This window comes from Coloeus monedula (assembly GCF_965178545.1).
Source record: "Coloeus monedula genome assembly, chromosome: 3".
In the NCBI taxonomy this organism is placed as follows: Eukaryota; Metazoa; Chordata; class Aves; order Passeriformes; family Corvidae; genus Coloeus; species Coloeus monedula.
In genome coordinates, this window is record NC_138783.1 from 35,413,836 (window position 1) to 35,431,142 (window position 17,307).

General features: G+C 42.6%; 1 protein-coding gene across 3 annotated transcripts in view; it reads right to left on the reverse strand.

Annotated features, from left to right (window-relative positions):
* The window catches only part of ME3 (malic enzyme 3), a 119,747-nt gene that overhangs the window by 12,811 nt on the left and 89,629 nt on the right, over window positions 1-17,307 (reverse strand). For all 3 annotated transcript variants that reach the window (XM_082279417.1, XM_082279416.1, XM_082279418.1), the window contains exons 6-7: window positions 15,369-15,472; window positions 3,840-3,949 (exon numbers count right to left, since the gene is read on the reverse strand). In XM_082279417.1, the coding sequence (XP_082135543.1) occupies window positions 3,840-3,949; window positions 15,369-15,472 (214 nt within the window). The remainder of the gene's footprint in view (window positions 1-3,839; window positions 3,950-15,368; window positions 15,473-17,307) is intronic.

A 17,307-nucleotide genomic window follows, 5' to 3' on the forward strand; every position in this document is an offset into this window, starting at 1 on the left:
GCAAGTGGAAGATAAGCCAGCAATAAGCCCTTCCTTCTAGAGTACAGAAGGCCAACAGCCTGCTAGACTGTGTCAACAGAAGTCTAGGCAGTAGGTCAAAGAAAGTGATAACTTTTTTCTATTTCAGCACTTTTGAGGTCATCTCTAGACCAGCATCTGCAGTTTGGGTTTTCAGCACAATGACAAACTGGAGCAAGTCCGGAAGAGGGACACAAATATGACCAGCGTGTACAAAGAGGACTGAGGAGCCTGGGTTTGAAAGGGCTTGAGAAGTCCAAGAGGGCACCTAGTTTCTGTTTACAAGCACTGGTTGGAGTGTTTGTAAAGAGGCCAGATTCTTGTCAGAGATATAAAACAAAAAGATGAGGGGCAATGAACAAAAATTCGATCTAGCAAAATTCCAATTAGCTATTGGGGAAAAAAACGCACAAGGAAAATGAGAAAACTTTGGAACAGGTAGCACAAAGACACTGTGGATACCCATCCTTGTAGATACTGCAAAGTATTTGGCTGGACAAGGCTCTGAGGAACTTGAACTAATATAAAATTTGCATCTAAGTTTGAAATCACCCTTTATTTGAGGGCTGGCTGATGTCCAGAGGTCCCTTCCAAACTAATGTCTTCAATGGCTTTATGTAATTCCTTGTATGAAGCAGGAATCCAGAGATGCCTGCTTCAAGGGTTCACCAGACCTGACAACTTTGTAAGACTTTTGTCTACTTTCTGTTTATCACTGTGAACAATTAAGTGGAGCAAAGCTAGAGCAGGAAGAAAAAGAGAAAGAGCAGGAGCTAAAGCATTCCCATGTACCTCCAACCTTAAGTGCTTCAGAGCCTGCCCTGGTACTTTACTGGGAAAAAGGAAGAAGTGACAATCAATTTTCTCCCTTAGAGCTGTAATTGAAGCTGTTGGCCCTTGCATGAACCCAGACAGAGCTGGGAAAGGACTGATGTCATCACCCCTTAGAGGAAGGAGAAGCACTCCTTTAATGAGAGCTCCCACGCGCGGGCACTGTGAGCCAGCTCCTGCCTAGATCCCAGGCTGATGGCTTTCAGAATAAGCAATGGGCACTGTGAGCCAGCTCCTGCGAACTCCCAGGCTAATGGCTTTCAGAATAAGCAATCCCCTCATCCCAGTTGGTGGTACCTGGCAGGCATCCTGCTCAGCATCAGCAGGCTGGCTCCAACTGGGAGGGGTCTGAGTCACTTTCATTCTCTGGGGTTAGGATGGATTTGGAAATACAGTGATTTGTAGGAAAAAAAATAGGTATTAATATTTTAAACAGTTTTTCGTTTTGTGTAGGCCCTGGGGCAGCAACAGGGAGGCCTAAAGGAGCTTAAAGGAAGCAACTTATACCTTTTTCCCTCATCTCATTTGCATGTGTATGTGTAGGCACACTGCATCCAGAGTCCCACTAACCAGTGGTCAATGAGTTTAAATCAGTGTAGCTCAGGCCTGATCTAACTTGCACTGCTTGTACCTAAGACGTGTTTTTAACTCAACATGCTTACAACATTGCCAGCTCAGAAGCTGGAATAATTCAGGCTTCAGGAGGTCTGTTCCTGCCTCACTTGAGTAAAATTAATCAGACCTGCTTAACAAGGCTTTGTATAATTCTCATTAATCATTTAAACACCACTTACATTGAACGCTAACACTTTTTAAAGTAGGTGAGTCATGAAACACCAGCACGTTAGAAAAGAGCGAGTCTAAGGTGAACCCAAAGAACAGGAGGGTGTAGGTGAGAAAATGCCAATTCCTACCTTTCTTACATCATCTGAGGATAAAGAGGGATATATTAGGGAGCATAAATCAGACTGCTCATCCCAGATTCAACTCTATTATCTCTGACATGACTCCAAGACAGAGTTAACAGGGTAGATCCATGTTACTTCAGCATTCCGAAGGTCCTCAAAACTCATTTCTCACTACAGCCCTAGCTTGGATTTCACTTTTCTTTCTGACAGCTCCATAAAAAACCCTAAACAAGGGCTTGCTTCCTTCAACTCATTGCTTGTTGTGCAAAAGATCAGCAGGATTTCTTTACTTATCTGCTGCTGAGAAACTGGTGCCAGCAAAATGCTTTATTTGAGAATATAACAATGTTTTACTACAAAGAGGTAAAATCCTACTCTTTCAACAGGCAGGACTCGAAAGAATTTTCAGGGGCCTTGACATCTCCTGTGGCCTGTGACATGCTAACTGGGGAGAATCAGATAAGGTCCATCTTATGACAATACTGTTTTACAGCATCCTCCTGGATGTGGTTTGCTCCTCTGGGGTGGTCATTACCAGGAACTGTCTGAGGCTTTCAGCTATGAGCTATGGCCAAAAGAAAACTAGAAAAAATAGTCTCCTGCTTCCCACTCAGAATCTGCAGTTTAGCTTTAATATTCTCTTTTTCTTCTATTATCAAATAAGCTTTTCCAATTCACCAAGAAACCTTTGCCATTCACTCTAGTTCTGCCAAGAAAACCTACATCCAAGCCCCTGATGTGTGATTTGCCACATCACCTGGCCTCTTTTTGACTGCTGAACCCCTTCCACTTTCAGAGAGAACAACTAATCCAAAAGAAATCCTTACAACATTGGCTTCTTATTATGGCCTTCATCTGCCCATCTTCAGAAAAGTCTGAGTGCTTGGTTCCTCCATTCAATACTTCAGTTCAAAAACCTATCTCCTGGGTTTTCTTTTTCTGTGCTTCTCTCTCCACTGAAACTTTTTGGGTGTGGCAAGAACACCTGCTGAGTCTTCTTGAACAGGAGTATCCATCTGCCCGTTCCTGAAATGCCTTTTGCTTCTCTGCTTCTAAACCTTCTTCATGAAAATGTCTTTGAGGTCCATGCATCCCATTACACCAACCATATTTCCCCAAACCAGGATCCTACTCCTTGTGTCAGATAAGAAGAAGCTGCTACACGCATTGCCAAATATTGTTAGATAAGCAGCAGATGCAGAAATAGCACTGGAAAGTCTGCTCACAAAAGAACCAGCATTGTGTGAAAAATAACACTGATGTTTCTTTCAGTCTCTTTCAAGTACAAGTGAGGATGAGCCCAACTGACTGCAAATAATTAAATCAAGCATTGGAAATTTCTGCATGTTTCAAGCAGGACTAGACAAAAGAAAAGATGAAGGGACTCACAGAAGAACTGGTTGTTTGTAGACACTGGGGAAGATTCTGTCCCTGTCGAATGGGCAAACACCTCTTCCAAAGGTTTAAAGCAAAGTCAGCATCAGACCGGGATGCAGATTGCATCCCTCTGGGCACTGAGCAATCCATGCTGGTTGTAACCCCAGCTTTGCTGCTGTCACTTCTCTTTGACACTGGAAGAGTTATGTTAACCGCGCTAGGGGAGAACAGATCTGTTCTCAGATTACTGCAGAGTTAGCATCCACTGAGAGGAAAGAAGCTGGTTTACCTTTATTTTTGTGCATGTAGTAAAGAGTATAACAAAGAGGGAAAATGCCAGGTCCAGCTAATGACCATCTGGCTCATGGAAACGGAAAGCCTTGCCTAACTGTTAAAATGTCATCATTGTTTTAGCTAAATTATAGAAAATTAATGAAACTCTCTAAGTTACCTGGATAATCTAAAGCACATGATGCCTTTTCTCCCTTGAATGTTTCTGCAATGAACAGCTAAATTCCTAAAAACAGTGGAGACTCACTTTTCAACTCAGATGGCTGAGCTTTTGTTTATATTTTTAAATGCTTCTGTGTAAACTCTGAAATTAGTCAGACATCCGACTACTGTATAATAAACAGTCTTGTGATATTAAGCACCTCTTCTCATGACAAGGTGAAGGTTAAATTTGATTTTTCTAACATCACTTACCCTGAATATCATCATTGAATGTACAGTATCTGTTGCGGTATTTATTAAGGAGACGAAAAGCATTAGCATTGGCAAAATCTTCAAACTGGATCAGACAATTCATGCCGTACCTGCAAGTTAAAGGGCAATTTAAAATGGATAAATATATTTACACAACATAGGACAAGATATACACCTTTTACCAAAACAATGTAGCTAGAGACTAGTGCAGAAATAGAAGTGTCACGAGAGAAATGCAGCACAGTAACAGCAATCAGATCACACCCATCCCAAGGTTCACACACTGAGAAATGTGGAGTCACCAGGAATAAATTGTAGTCATAATTCAAGTGGCTTTTTAATATGTATACTTATATACCTATATGTACACACATCTTTGGACTTTTGGTATGAGACATTTTCAGTGGTGTATTTGTAGAGGAGCTTCTAAAAGCAAAGGAGATGCTCTTTGTATTGCAACTGCTGCACTGCAGTACAGCAAACCTGACTGCAAAGGGGACACCAGTTAAAGGGACACCACCAAGGGCCCACTTCAACTGCAGCTGGCAAAGAGATGAGAAAAAAATCTGCTTGTAGGATCCCATGGATTGAGTGCCTCATGGTGGGACTGAGTGGTTCATGGTGTGATTTCACAGCCACACTTCTGTGCTTTGAAAATGTTTTTCTCCACTGAGATGTTTAGCAGGAAACCAGCATGCAATGACAGCTAGTGACCTGTAGAGTGAAATGGCAGGAAATAATTGCAAAGTTTCCATAACTGTCCAGTAATTTCCAACTATTTCAAGGACAAATGTGCAGTTTATAAATTGGGTAATATTCAGACTGGTCCATATGTATACACAGTCAGCAGTTTGTGTGACTCTAGGCTGCATTAAAGCTTTGCAAATGAAACCTAAAAGGGCCACGAGTACTCGTTTCTCACACATAAATGTGATAGGGCAGTGAAAGAAACTCAGAGAATGAGTAATGCAACAATCAGCAACCTCTGGGCTGCAGGCAGGTGAAGGGGCTCTAAATAGCTGCACTTTGTTAGAGGTAGCATCACCTTACATATCTTCTATTCAGCCTTTCCTCCTTTGCCACTGAAATCTGAGGTAGAACACCTCTGCTTTAGCCTAGAAATTGATACTGGATAAAACATGCTCCATTTGAGAACTGTGGCTCCTGTCATGAAAAGGTCTTTTCATGGCACTCACAGTGTGGGCAGTCAGGCTCTCCTAGAAGGGCCTTGAATTTTTTATTATTATTTTTTTCCATTTCAAGTATATCTGTCAGTAAGAAGACAATAATAAGCACATGCATTGTGCTCCTTTGTTTTTCCATCATGAGAATCTCTTGCTTGATAATCCCCCTGGTTTCAAAAAGGACAAGGGTTGGCTCTAACACTTGCTTCCCATTCTCTATGTTTGCTTTTAGAAAAACACCACAATGGGGACAGAGTTTTTAGTAAGGCCTGTAGCAACAGGACATTAAACCAAACATATACTTTAATGGTTTTAAACTAAAAGAGGGTAAATTCAAACTAAATATAAGGAAAAAAATTTTACAGTGAGGGTGGTTAAAGACTGACACAGGCTGTCCAGAGAGGTAGTGGATGCCTCATCCCTGGTAACATTCAGGGTAAGGGTAGATGGGGCTCTGAGAAACCCAGTCTGGTTGAAGATCAGTTTACTAATGGATGTTCCTCTTATTCATCATTTGAATGTGTAAGGAAAACATGGCTAAGAGGGAGATGACACAGCATCCAGAACATCTGCTAATATCTCACAGCAAATAATGAGCAAATCTTTAAGCAACTTCAGTTGCTATAGAAGCTATTTCTCTAACACCAGTCTTATTTATTGGTATCACTGAGGAAGTAACATTACTGACTTGCTTAACAAAATCAATGATCTCAGCCAGCATTAATGTATGTGTGACCAGCTCTGTGAATTCTTTCCTCACTTCACATTTGTGGTCTGCAGCATGGGACAGTGCACAAGTAACTTCTATTTTTGTCTTTGATCCCTGTTTATTAAGCAGAGAATGAGAGAAGTATGGTGGTCCATAAACACTTCTCTTTCTGCCCCTCAGTATGACAGGACAGTGTTGCAGTGCAAGCTCTTCTTATTAAGGTGTTTTTTGGAGATTATTTTCTTTTTCACAGCAATATGTCCACTGAGCTTTTTAAAGTATGAACTCCATTTTTGAGCTTATGTGAGCCCTTGCATAATGTGAAAACTAAAGTTTTCATTTATAAAGACCACAAATTGGTCATGGTAAGACCCGATGACTGGATGCTTTAAATGAAAGAACCAAGTATTTCAGACTCGCAGTTAAAGATGGGAACCCCAGATGATGATCTTAGTCCTCAAGGGCTACTCAGCTTAATGAAGTTTTGAGAGAAATTTAAAGAGCTTGTGCTACCCAAAGTCACTGAAATTAAACACAACTAGGCAGCTGACTTACTGAGTTGTCTTAGAAATCTACCAGTTGATCTCGCTGCTCTTTCCTAGCAGTACTTTGGCAGCTGCATGCAATGCTCCATCCTAGGGTGACCAGAGCAGACTAAAGATAAACTTAGCAAGGAGTTTGAACAAACTAGCTGCTGGGGCCATGTGCAGTAACATCTTTGTGAGTATCAACATGATGAGTCAGTTTTACTGTCCCTCCCCCACAGCACAGCATCTCAATATTTGTGTAATTCCTTTCATCCCAAAGGAATTAAGAGCGCTCTACAAAGAATGTTTGGGTAGCATCCAAAAGTAAAGTGTAGCCAACTTGGGACTGGAGCACAGAAGTTCTTTAATATACAACAATGCTAGGAAAAAGTGCAGCTCAGGTAAGAAGGTGGAGAATACTTGGTATTGCAAAGGGAAAAGGTGTCCCTAGAGCTGCTACATGTATTGGAATCCAGCCAATAAAATGCAGTGCAGAATGGGATTTCTTCCACTACCTTTACATATCTAAAAGTTGGTTGTGTAATGCCCAGCTGTGTATTGTCCAGCTGGACAACTCTGACTGCCCTCTCAGACCATGGAGAGAAAGGACATATCCAGTAGCAATTTCTTTCAACTAGTCTAAGTGAAAAATGGAAGTAGATAACATCTCTGGAGATGCCTCTTTCTTCACAGTGTCTGTGAAGGCACACTAAGATGATCAACCTAAATTTAGGTACCTAACTTTAGACACCTAAATTAGCAGAGATAATCTAATATTATCAAATTATCACAGTTGGGACGATCTGTTTGGGAAGATCTTAAATATATGTCATACACTTTAGGTCACTGGCTTATCACCCTTTCACTGCAATACTATGCTGCCCTTCAATGTTTGCAATTTCTTTGTTGATGTCTGCAGACATTGCCCTGCTGCATCCCTTGTGTATCGTATTCAAGTGGTCCCCTGTCAGCAAACACAGAAATACTTGAGGATGAAGTGAATTATACTGGCCAGTCTTCCCCCATCATAATGTTTTAAAACGAAAACTGGATTTTGACAAAACTGATTTTGCAAAATTGTGTTTAATTGGAAACATTGTATTTCCCACTAAGAAACCAAAATTAATGAATTCCTTTGGAGGAATAATTTTTAATGAGGTATGCTTTTGTTGAACCTTCTGTTCTGTTTAATATGTGACATCTGATAAGAATGCAGTCCCAGTTAGTTCTCGCATACTTGCTGTCTGTAGGTGCAGGATGCCTTTTAATAGAAAAAGTCATTGTAAAGTGAGTATTCAAACAAGGATTTCTGAAGATCCCTTCCAAGACATTTAAATATTCTAAAATTTGCAGCTAGAATTGATGCTGGCCCTGCAGAGAGATCTTGCAACCTGCTGTGATAGGAAGAGACTCCTGAGGTCAGTCTGCTTGGCTTGTTGTCAGTTCTCACAGATTCTTTCACCAATCCATGTGACTCATCTCCTAACTTTCAGCTGAGAGCCTGAAGGAGATTTGGAAGCAGATCAGCAGGTCACATCAGGACTGAATGTTTTCCAGACCAGGAAAGGCATGGCCAGCTAAGGTTGGCTCTCTCCAGCAATCTCATCCCGACTGTCAATGACTCACCTTCTCTAGAGCATTCTGTCATTTTCTTGGCATCTAGGACACGAGTAGTTAAACAGCCAGGATCTGACTGCCTTTATCTAAAAGCTCAAATGTAAACTCTCAGGATTTCAGGCTGACAAGGTACATTGAAACTGGGCAAGTGCCATGGTCCAATGTGGTTTCTTCCATTTCTCAGCTCTTTCTCTCCCTTTCAAAAAAGGGAAGGTTGTATTTTTTGAATGATTTTGGGTTCAAGGTGTTGCCATTCCTCTTGGGCACATTGCAGTGTGCATTTTGTGGGATCTCTGCAGTTCTATGTCTCCTTGTGGAACTGGAGCTTCCCCTCAGCATGAGTCATACTTATATTTGTAGGCTGTCAAAAAGGGTGCTTGGACAGAGGCGTTTTTGAAAGAATTCAGACATGCTGAAACCTGTAACTGGTTACACTAAAAGAGTCATGATTTAATACTGTCACCATGTCTCCTGTTGGCTGCCAGACCACCATCTGGGGGATACTGTTCTCTGCCACCTCTGGAATTAATTTACCCATTTTATAGAATTGGAAACAAAAAAAATACACTTTGTCAGTTCCTCCTCATCCAAAAAGATTCACCAGTCTTTCAGGCAAAGATTATATTGCCGTCTCATTAATTTGCTTATTTCGTGGGTTTGTGCCATAAATAATTATGACCCAAATTCTGGCTCTCATACCTTGCAAAAATCTTCCTGTGAAAATGGCCTCACTGGGAAATGCTTTATAAAATGGTCCCATACACTCATTTTAGTCCAATCTCCAGCCCTTGCCCAGCAAATCTTGTACAAACAGTACTTTCAATGAAACAATGTACTATTGTTTAAAATAACAGTACAAACTGTCACCCTAATGAAGGATGACTCTAGGAGCTAAACACATATAATATTACAATCCTGTTATAAAAACTATCACCTAAAAATATTTATTAAGAAACAATCCAATTTCCTGGAAAACACACAGACATAGGATTCATGCTTTGTTTATCGCTGTATTGTTCTGGTACTGTTACTACCCACCTATACCTACACCTATACCTGGGCTGTGCTAAGATAAAAGATGGTCTTAGCAAAGTCTGTATCCCCTGCAGAGAATGATACACATTTCCCTTGGATGAGCACGTGGAACAAGTGGTGGAACAAAAATGTGGAACAAAAGAGCATGAATTCCAGAAAAGGAAGCAGACGCTTTCCTGATGACATTGCTTTTAGATTCTTTATTCAAGAGTCTTCTCAGTTGCCTAAACAATCTCATTATGCAATTTGTTTCTTTCATCCTCACTTGTATGTATCTCTTTAAGTTCATCCAGACTCATTATAAGCCATGAGGTCAGAGAGGAAAAAATTCATGAGGCAGCAGTTACTATTTGAGAAGCATCTGACCAGAACTGCCCAAGTCAGAACTTCAAGGGTGGCCTGAGGACCTGTGCAGCGCCTTTGCTGACCAGTATCAAAAGGGCATTTTTTTGACAATGAGAAGGGAGTATAATATATTCCTGCATGCATGAAAAAAAAATGTATTTGCAAGAAGATCCAGTTCCTTCATAGAAAGAATCACAAGAAGGAAGTTCCAATCCTTGTCTGAATTTAACTTTATAGCACTGCTTTCAGCCATTCGTGATGCAAGGAATCTGCTTTGAGGAGCTGCAACTCCTTTGCAGAGTCTTAGATAAAACCAGACAGAGAAGAAACAAATTGTCCTTGCCCTTGTCATCTTCTTATTGCTGCTTGAAACACCAGCAACCAAAGTTCTGATTTCCAAGAAAAACTAAATTTTGTGTAAAGAAGGCCATCATCAGAAAAATATCATTCTTGGCAAGTGATCAGCATTTAGTGTTGGAAAAACAAAATCCACTCAAGCAAGTAAAACAAGACTAGAACCTGAGTCTGTCGGGTGTCCTGAGGCCAATCTTACCATTAAATTGTTACTAGGATACTTGTCAGGCTTCTGGTCAGACCAGCAGTACTCTGCCATACAATTCCTGGCCGCAGGCTAGGGGTCAGTTTGGTCAGGCACCTCCTCAAGAGGCCAGCTGAGAGCAGCCCTGTGAAGGACTTGGGGTATTGCTGGACAGAGAACTGAGCCAACAGTGTGTGCTCCCAGCCCAGAAAGCTGACCGTGTCCTGGGCTGCACCCAAAGCAGCGTGGGCAGCAGGGCCAGGGAGGGCATTCTGCCCCTCTGCTCTGCTCTGGTGAGACCCCACCTGCAGTGCTGCATCCAGCTCTGGGGTCCCAGCACAAGAAAGATGTGGACCTGTTGGAGTCAGAAGAGGCTATGGACATGATCAAAGGTCTGGAGCATCTCTCCTATTGAAGACAGGCTGAGAGAGCTGGAGTTGGTCAGCCTGGAGAATAGAAGGCTCCGGGGAGACCTTAGAGCCAACACAAACTTAAGAACTCTGGGTCCTGGGTTTAGAAATCCCATGCTAGGGAGCTGCATCACAAGCCCAACAGGACCTGCTGCCTGCCTCACCATCGTCTTAGGCTACAGACAATTTCTAGCATTGGGCAGAAGTCTCACCGGGTTTCTGCCAACATAAACGTAGCCAGCATGCTCTGAGGCACAGAGTCTGCTGTGGATTCAGTGAGTGCCACGTCAATAAAAGTGCCCCTTGAAGCACAGAGATATCAGAAAATCCCAGAATTGTACGTTTTTGGAAACTAGGGGATGTGCTAAGGATTGATGTTCTTAGCCATACGCCAGGGCATCTGCTATGAGCTACTGTTAGAAACAGAATAAGGGGCAGGATGAAATTAACATCAATAACAAAGTTCTTGGGGAAAAAAAATCCTGGAAGTTCATAGTCAACTTTCATTATATTCTTTACAGAAGGAGAAAACTTCAAACTACTATTTTGCACATCCTATCTCATGACTTTCAAGCACTAAGACCAGCACTAATGGCTGCTATGGCCATTCTAGTGTTTTTATGCAAAATGATACCATCCTGCTTGCAGTTCACCTGAGAAAGGACTGCAGCTGGAGCTACAGCGTTTCTCAGGAGCAGAGCAACAGCAGGAGGTGCAACCATATTAGTGCTGACCCTCAGATGTAGCCTTGAGCTACCCTCTGGCCCACAACAAGGAACGGAGCCTCACCCTGTGCCTTCTGCACAAACAGGGCCTCTCCAGCTGCATCTTTCTGAAACTGCTGGGATAAATCTGGCGTAGGTGGAAAAGCCCAGACAGAAAGCCTAGAGCAGAGGGCTTTGTGACTGCGTTACCCCAAAGGATTTGAACTCAAGGTAATAAAAGCCACAGTGATCCCTAGCAACACATCTGGAGCTCAGTCATTCCTCAGTAGCAGAAAATCAAGCTAATGAAACCTAAATATTGTTCCTTGACTTAGAATATGATCCAGTGTCTTAAAGCAGATTACAGATGCTGGCTGATGATCTTATCCCACATCAAGCCAGGACAATGGACAGCGGGGGTGGCTTTTCCCATTACCATCACTTCTTCCTCATGAATGGTGTCAGAGTCCCTCTGGCCATGGTAACTGGGGTAGATAGGCAAGGAGAATATCCACCTTGCATTCCATGAGGGCTGGAGCTGGCCTGCATGACCAGTGCCAGGGCACTAGTGATGGTGCGCAGGCCTCCTAACAGACACACAGATGCTAGGGAGTGACTTTGGGTGTTAGCAGTATATGCAAGGGCTTTGTTGAAGCCCATCAGTGCCTAGAAACTGGTGCCTAGAAGCTTAAGTCTAATATTTCAGGATCAATTAGCCAAGTTAACCAGAGCATGTGAAGAAATAACATGGGGGCACCTGTACTGGTGATTTCGTTTCTGAAAGGTGCTGGTGAATTTGTGATCCATGACCCTGGAGAACTGCTGAAACAGAAGTGGCTTCTTTTCAAAAAGGTTCTGATTGTTGGAGAGCACATGAGACCTGACTTGGTATGTTTGTGGGTAAAACTACTGGGAAGGCATTGGGCAAAGAGAAATCAGGTCTGAAACATACACAAGGAAAAATAAACTCAGCAGAGGTACTTCCTTTCTTTTCCCATCTGAGAAATGGAACACTTGATCTCCTGATGCCTTCTGTGCTCTGCCTCATGGCACAAGCTGACAGGAAGCTTGTTCCCTTGGTCACTCTGTTAATAAGCACTGATGGGAAAGGAAAGGGGAGTGAAGTTATGACAGGTTAATGAGGCTTTTGCGACACGGTTTGCTGGCGTGGGGAACTGCATCTTGTAGAGTCTCAGGCTGCATGTTCCCCATCTGCCACCCAGTGACTGAGGCCAGAGCTCAAAATGAAGGCTGGAGTTCTGGGACCATCCATTGACACGTCTGGCCTCTCAGAGCCACCAAGCTATTTTGTAGCTGCCTGATGAAAGCTACAGAAGGGTTAATTTGATCAGATATTCAAGGCCCAGAAAATCTGGGTTTTATTCCAGTTATGATCCTTGGACACTTTAGGTGAACACTTATTTCAGCCTAAAGAAATGTACCAAGTTAAGAGCAAGGCTGACTTGTCCTTTGCCACAGTAACTGAGCAGAGGGAAAACTGAAGCAGTGCATTTTCCCATGTGAAGCATATTACTGCTCACTGTGAGAAAACAGCAATTTGTCAGGCTGCTTCATTCAGACACAGGTAGGCTCAACAGGCCAAATTTTGCACATAGTTGCTTCCCAAGAGGAGCAAAAGGCATAGCTTAGAGCTGTTGTTAAAGAGCTTAATCATTTCACATATTTTAGGTGAAAGAGTAATGAATGGAGGTTTAGGCAGCAAGAAAACACAGAAATTTATCCAGCTGTTTCAGAAAGGGCTTTTCTTTCTAAAATTGCCCAGGGTGCCCACACTTTATTTGAAAATATTGGAACTGCTAACTCTGAAGCCTCTGGCACACTCCTCATTTAATTACTAGGTGGGCATTATGAGACTGGGAGTCCTTTCTACTCACTCTATGGGTCTCCAGCAGCAGAAATTTGACATCTGTTTGATATTATTATTCCATTAGAAGATTAAATCTTCACTCCCCTGGCTTTTTTGTGGGTTCTGACACATTCCACTTCAGTGACAAATGTCCCTTGGGCCAGCAGTGATTTGACAGGGTGGGAGGTACTCCTGCAGAGCAACTGACAAATGGTTTCCATGAGAAGTACTCTCAGGAAGCAGACAGAATTTCTGCATGAATATCAAGATGAAAAGGAAACCCCCAAATTGCAAGGGATTTGTGGCAACCCGAAAGGTTCCTCCCCAAGTAACTGAATTTGCATGGACATTACAGACTTGCATAAGAGATTGCAGCAGCTCATACTCACTGGTTGCCTCAAAAGTGGAAGCAGGCTACAATAGAGCAGCATGTTCTTGACCTTCTGAACAATTTCTGCTTCCTTTTGTAACAGAAGCGAGAGCTCCTACTGGGTTGAATCCAATAATTCCAGTGGAAATTTGAAACAGAATGAACCTGTTTCATATGAGTTTGCCAAACTCAGGCTGATAGCAGGATTATTCAGCAGCCCAGAGTGCATAAAGGATCATGCCCCAACAGTGCTTTAAAGTATGCTGGTGGTCAGGATGATAATATAGGGTAATGGCTCCTTTTGCTCTAGGATCTCCAAATATTTTACAGATGCGAATGGAGAAGTGCAAAGTAGAATTTCCCAGCCCCACTTTGCTGAGAACTTTCAGGGGGCTTACTGTGTTCACGGAATTCATCCTGGTTAAGGGAAATAGAAAAGCTGGGACAGAGGCCCCAGGAACTTGATTACCAATACTTGGATGAAAGCATTAGACATGACTTCACTGCCTCCCAAGATAAGAGTTTATTGTTTCATGGTCTTCTCCCTTCAGTGTGGAGATTAGCTCATGTAAACACAGGAAAATAATAGCCAATCCTTCCTCTCCAACAGCAAGCACAGAAAAGGCAAACTTTCTTTAGTGAGTGCAATGAGCTTTGCATTTAACACCACAAGCATAAATCTCAGAGCCAAATTTATAATGGCTGAGACCATCATCTGCATTCTCATTCTATTGTTCCCATTCTATCATCAACACCAACACTGCAATACCCCCATGGTCTTCTGGCCAGAAGACAACAGGATAGGGTTTCCCTGAAGGATTAATTATTGACTACAATCAAAATAAACAAAACCCCCACAAATCAACCCTGATGACTCTTAAATCTTTTCTACTTGTCTGTTGTGATTTCCTAGTTGTGTTTTACCAGCTTTCTAGCCTCCAGGTATTTCTTCCCACTAGATAATGCACAAAGTGATGCCTTAGGTGCCATCTAACACAATATTACAATGTGATCAAATTACATTTCAGTCAAGCTTCTTTATCAACTATAAAGAAGGTTCAGCTGTGACTGAATGGTCCTCTGCATTTCTGCCCCTATTTCTTCTACCCACAGCCAGCTGGGCAGTCACACTGTGTGTAAATACACCCTTCTCAGTGGATGGGTAGGTGCTGTGTCAGACACTGGTCAGGGTGCCTCCTACCTCAAGGGAGACAGGGGGAGCTGCAAGTTTATGACACATGTACCACCCACTCCCTCCCATTTGTGCAGGAACACACACACACACACACACACACACATGGCTGGCTGGAGGCACAGAGGGAGAATCAAACATAGCTCCTTCGCTGAGAAGAAAAGACAGGCAGCAGCTTGGCAATCAGGCAGAGACTGCAGCTCTCTGCTGCTCCTTATCAGTATCATCTGCAGCTTTAGGAAAGGCAAGAAAAGCTGCTTAGGAGCTTGGACTTTCCAAATATGAGTATTTTTTCATTAACAATTGCCCTCACTTTCCTTCTTATGATAAGCTCTCCAGATAGTCATGGAGATTTTAATACAGTTTCTTTTATTTTTCAGAGAGAGGTGCACAGGGCTGAGGTGGAGGTTCTGCTCTTCCCATATTAAACTGCCTGGTACATCAGAGACCCTCTATCCCAGTTAGTGAGTATGAATGGAAGTACGCAGCTGGTTTGTCCCACCCTTAAGAGGACAGTGCTTATAATCCTGGCCTTCTCACTCCACAGACTTAAATGCCAGCAGGAAAGTTCCTGTTTTTGACAAAGCCATAGAGAGGCAGTCTGCAGACTCCACACCGTGTGAAGGAACATGCCATTTCCATTTAGATGATTTCCTTCACAATGGCGAGAGCTAGAAACTTCCTTTATAAAGTGTAAACAAACCAAAGTTTAGGTTCTGACTCTGCTGAATGAGGCTCATAAATGCATGATGGAGGCCAGATACAGCCCACAGGACATATATTTGACACCTCTGGCCTATGTGGATAGGCAATGCTTATAAATAGTCAGTCCCATTTCAGTTCTCCGGAGACAAATATTTTTGACACGGAGTGCTCAAGCACAAAGAGTCATTTGCAGACCACCCAGGAGACTTGTGAAATGACCTTCCTTTGCTTGGATGATCAATTATACTAATGTTTATTTCAGGAGTTGCAACATTTGTTCTTAAATGGAAGCAGCCCAGAGGAGCCATGTACATAACCCCACTTACTTGTCAGTAACTGCCTGCATAAACTCATCAATCAGTTCGTCGTACTGTTTCCCACGAACCCTCTTGTGTTTCAGTCCAATATACAGTGGATCATTCAGGAGAGCCTAGGACACAAAGCAATTCTGTTGACATCTTCTCTTCTGTGGATGGATGGAGATTTATGTCCCAGCCTACCAAAATAGTTTGTCTGATGTGGTCATACTAATTTTACTTACTATGCAGTGAAGGCCAGCTCGCACATCTCTTCCCAAGCAGAAAGTGCTTCTGTAGGAAGCTACAGACTACCTTTTAGCATAAATAAAGTCAGAGGGATGCAACACTTCTTGAATGCCGTAGGAAATGGAGCTCTGAATCCCTAGAACAGCTCTACCAAAGGCTCTCTGCCAAGGTGCCTCACTCCTAGTGACTAAAACTGACCTTGTGTGGGGAGTGTTTACTGTGCATTCAGTTCTCAATTTTGCACTGAGGTTACCAGGACAGCTGTTGACCATAAACAATGCTTTGTGCAATGAAGACTACCTGATGTAACTTGAACTGACGTGTCATTTAGGCCTTTTAGGTGACAGCACCGAGTTCACCAGAATCAGTGATCAGATGCCAAAATGTTCCCAAGACCTGCACCTGCCTAGCACTCTCCTCGGTTATCTGGCAGGAGTAAAGTGAAGGTATTTTCATACAACAGATTAATTTAAATTTTGGTTCCCAATAGGAACATAAAATCAGGCCACTCCTCCAACCAATCCAGCAGGTGTTGAGTCAGCATCCATAAGGCACCTAAAAAGGACTGGATCAGCATGGAAATAGCATATATTTGGGGGGAAATTACAGGACAAATGCTGGAAGGAGAGAGGTGGGCCAACACCTCTGTGAGTAACTGCAAAGGAACTTTACTTCCCATCCAATTTCAGGAACTGAACCATCCACATGAAGGGAAGATGAGCCATCTCAAACCTATTGTCCTGCAGCCATATGGCCCTAAATATTGGCAGGTATGCTAATATCAGATCTGTTTTTACAGCCACAGCTGTTTTCCCTTAGAAGGAAAGATGAAAGAGGTTTTCCTCTGAGTTTGATTCATTTGGGCTCTTCAGGGCCACGAAACAGAAAGGAGACCCATTTGCATTACTTCACTGATTGCTCCTACAGCACCAGGTGCTCTGAGGCCTGTTCATGGAGTACAAAATTCTGCCACAGACAAGCTGAGAAATGCTAAGCTCTGAAAAAAGACTTGATTTGCTGAAAGCGTATACAAGGTATTATGGACTGCCAGAAAGACAAGCTGGCAACTGATGCTAAAAATATAATACAATTGCTATATTTACTGCATTCTACCTGAGGTTCACGTGTTAGCAACATAGTCACCCTTGGCTCACCAGGTATTAATAGGCAGAGATGAACAGGATGAGTGCCTATAAGAGGTATCTTATTTATGCACTGATAAACGAGTTTACTTGGGGGAAGGATGCTCCTAGGATGTGCTTAGGGTTCAGTTAATGCACATGAGAAGCATTAATATTATCATTAAATAAATAAGCAAAAAAATTATTTATATTGTGAGGAAATACATTGTTTATATTGCTGGAAAACAGCAGCTTCTATATCTTTACCCCAGATGAGGAAATTGCCTTCACAGAGAAGTTCCTGAACACATAAATTACATCTAAGCTTGGGCAGAAAAAAAAGGGTCCAAGACTGATTCTGTAAGTCCCTTTTTCTGATGCCATCTGACCCTTGGAGATGCCTAAAAATCATGGTACCACTTTGGATTTTAGTGTCACCTGGCTGCTGAGATAGATGGATGTGCACAATCAGAAGCTTGCCATGGAAGGGAAGCACTTTCACCCAGGTCCCTCTGGGGGGAAACTCCAGCTGGGAGGCTCAAAGCACTGGTGGTGTGCAGATCAGCATGGAGGAGAAGGAAGAGATGAAGGATCCAAAG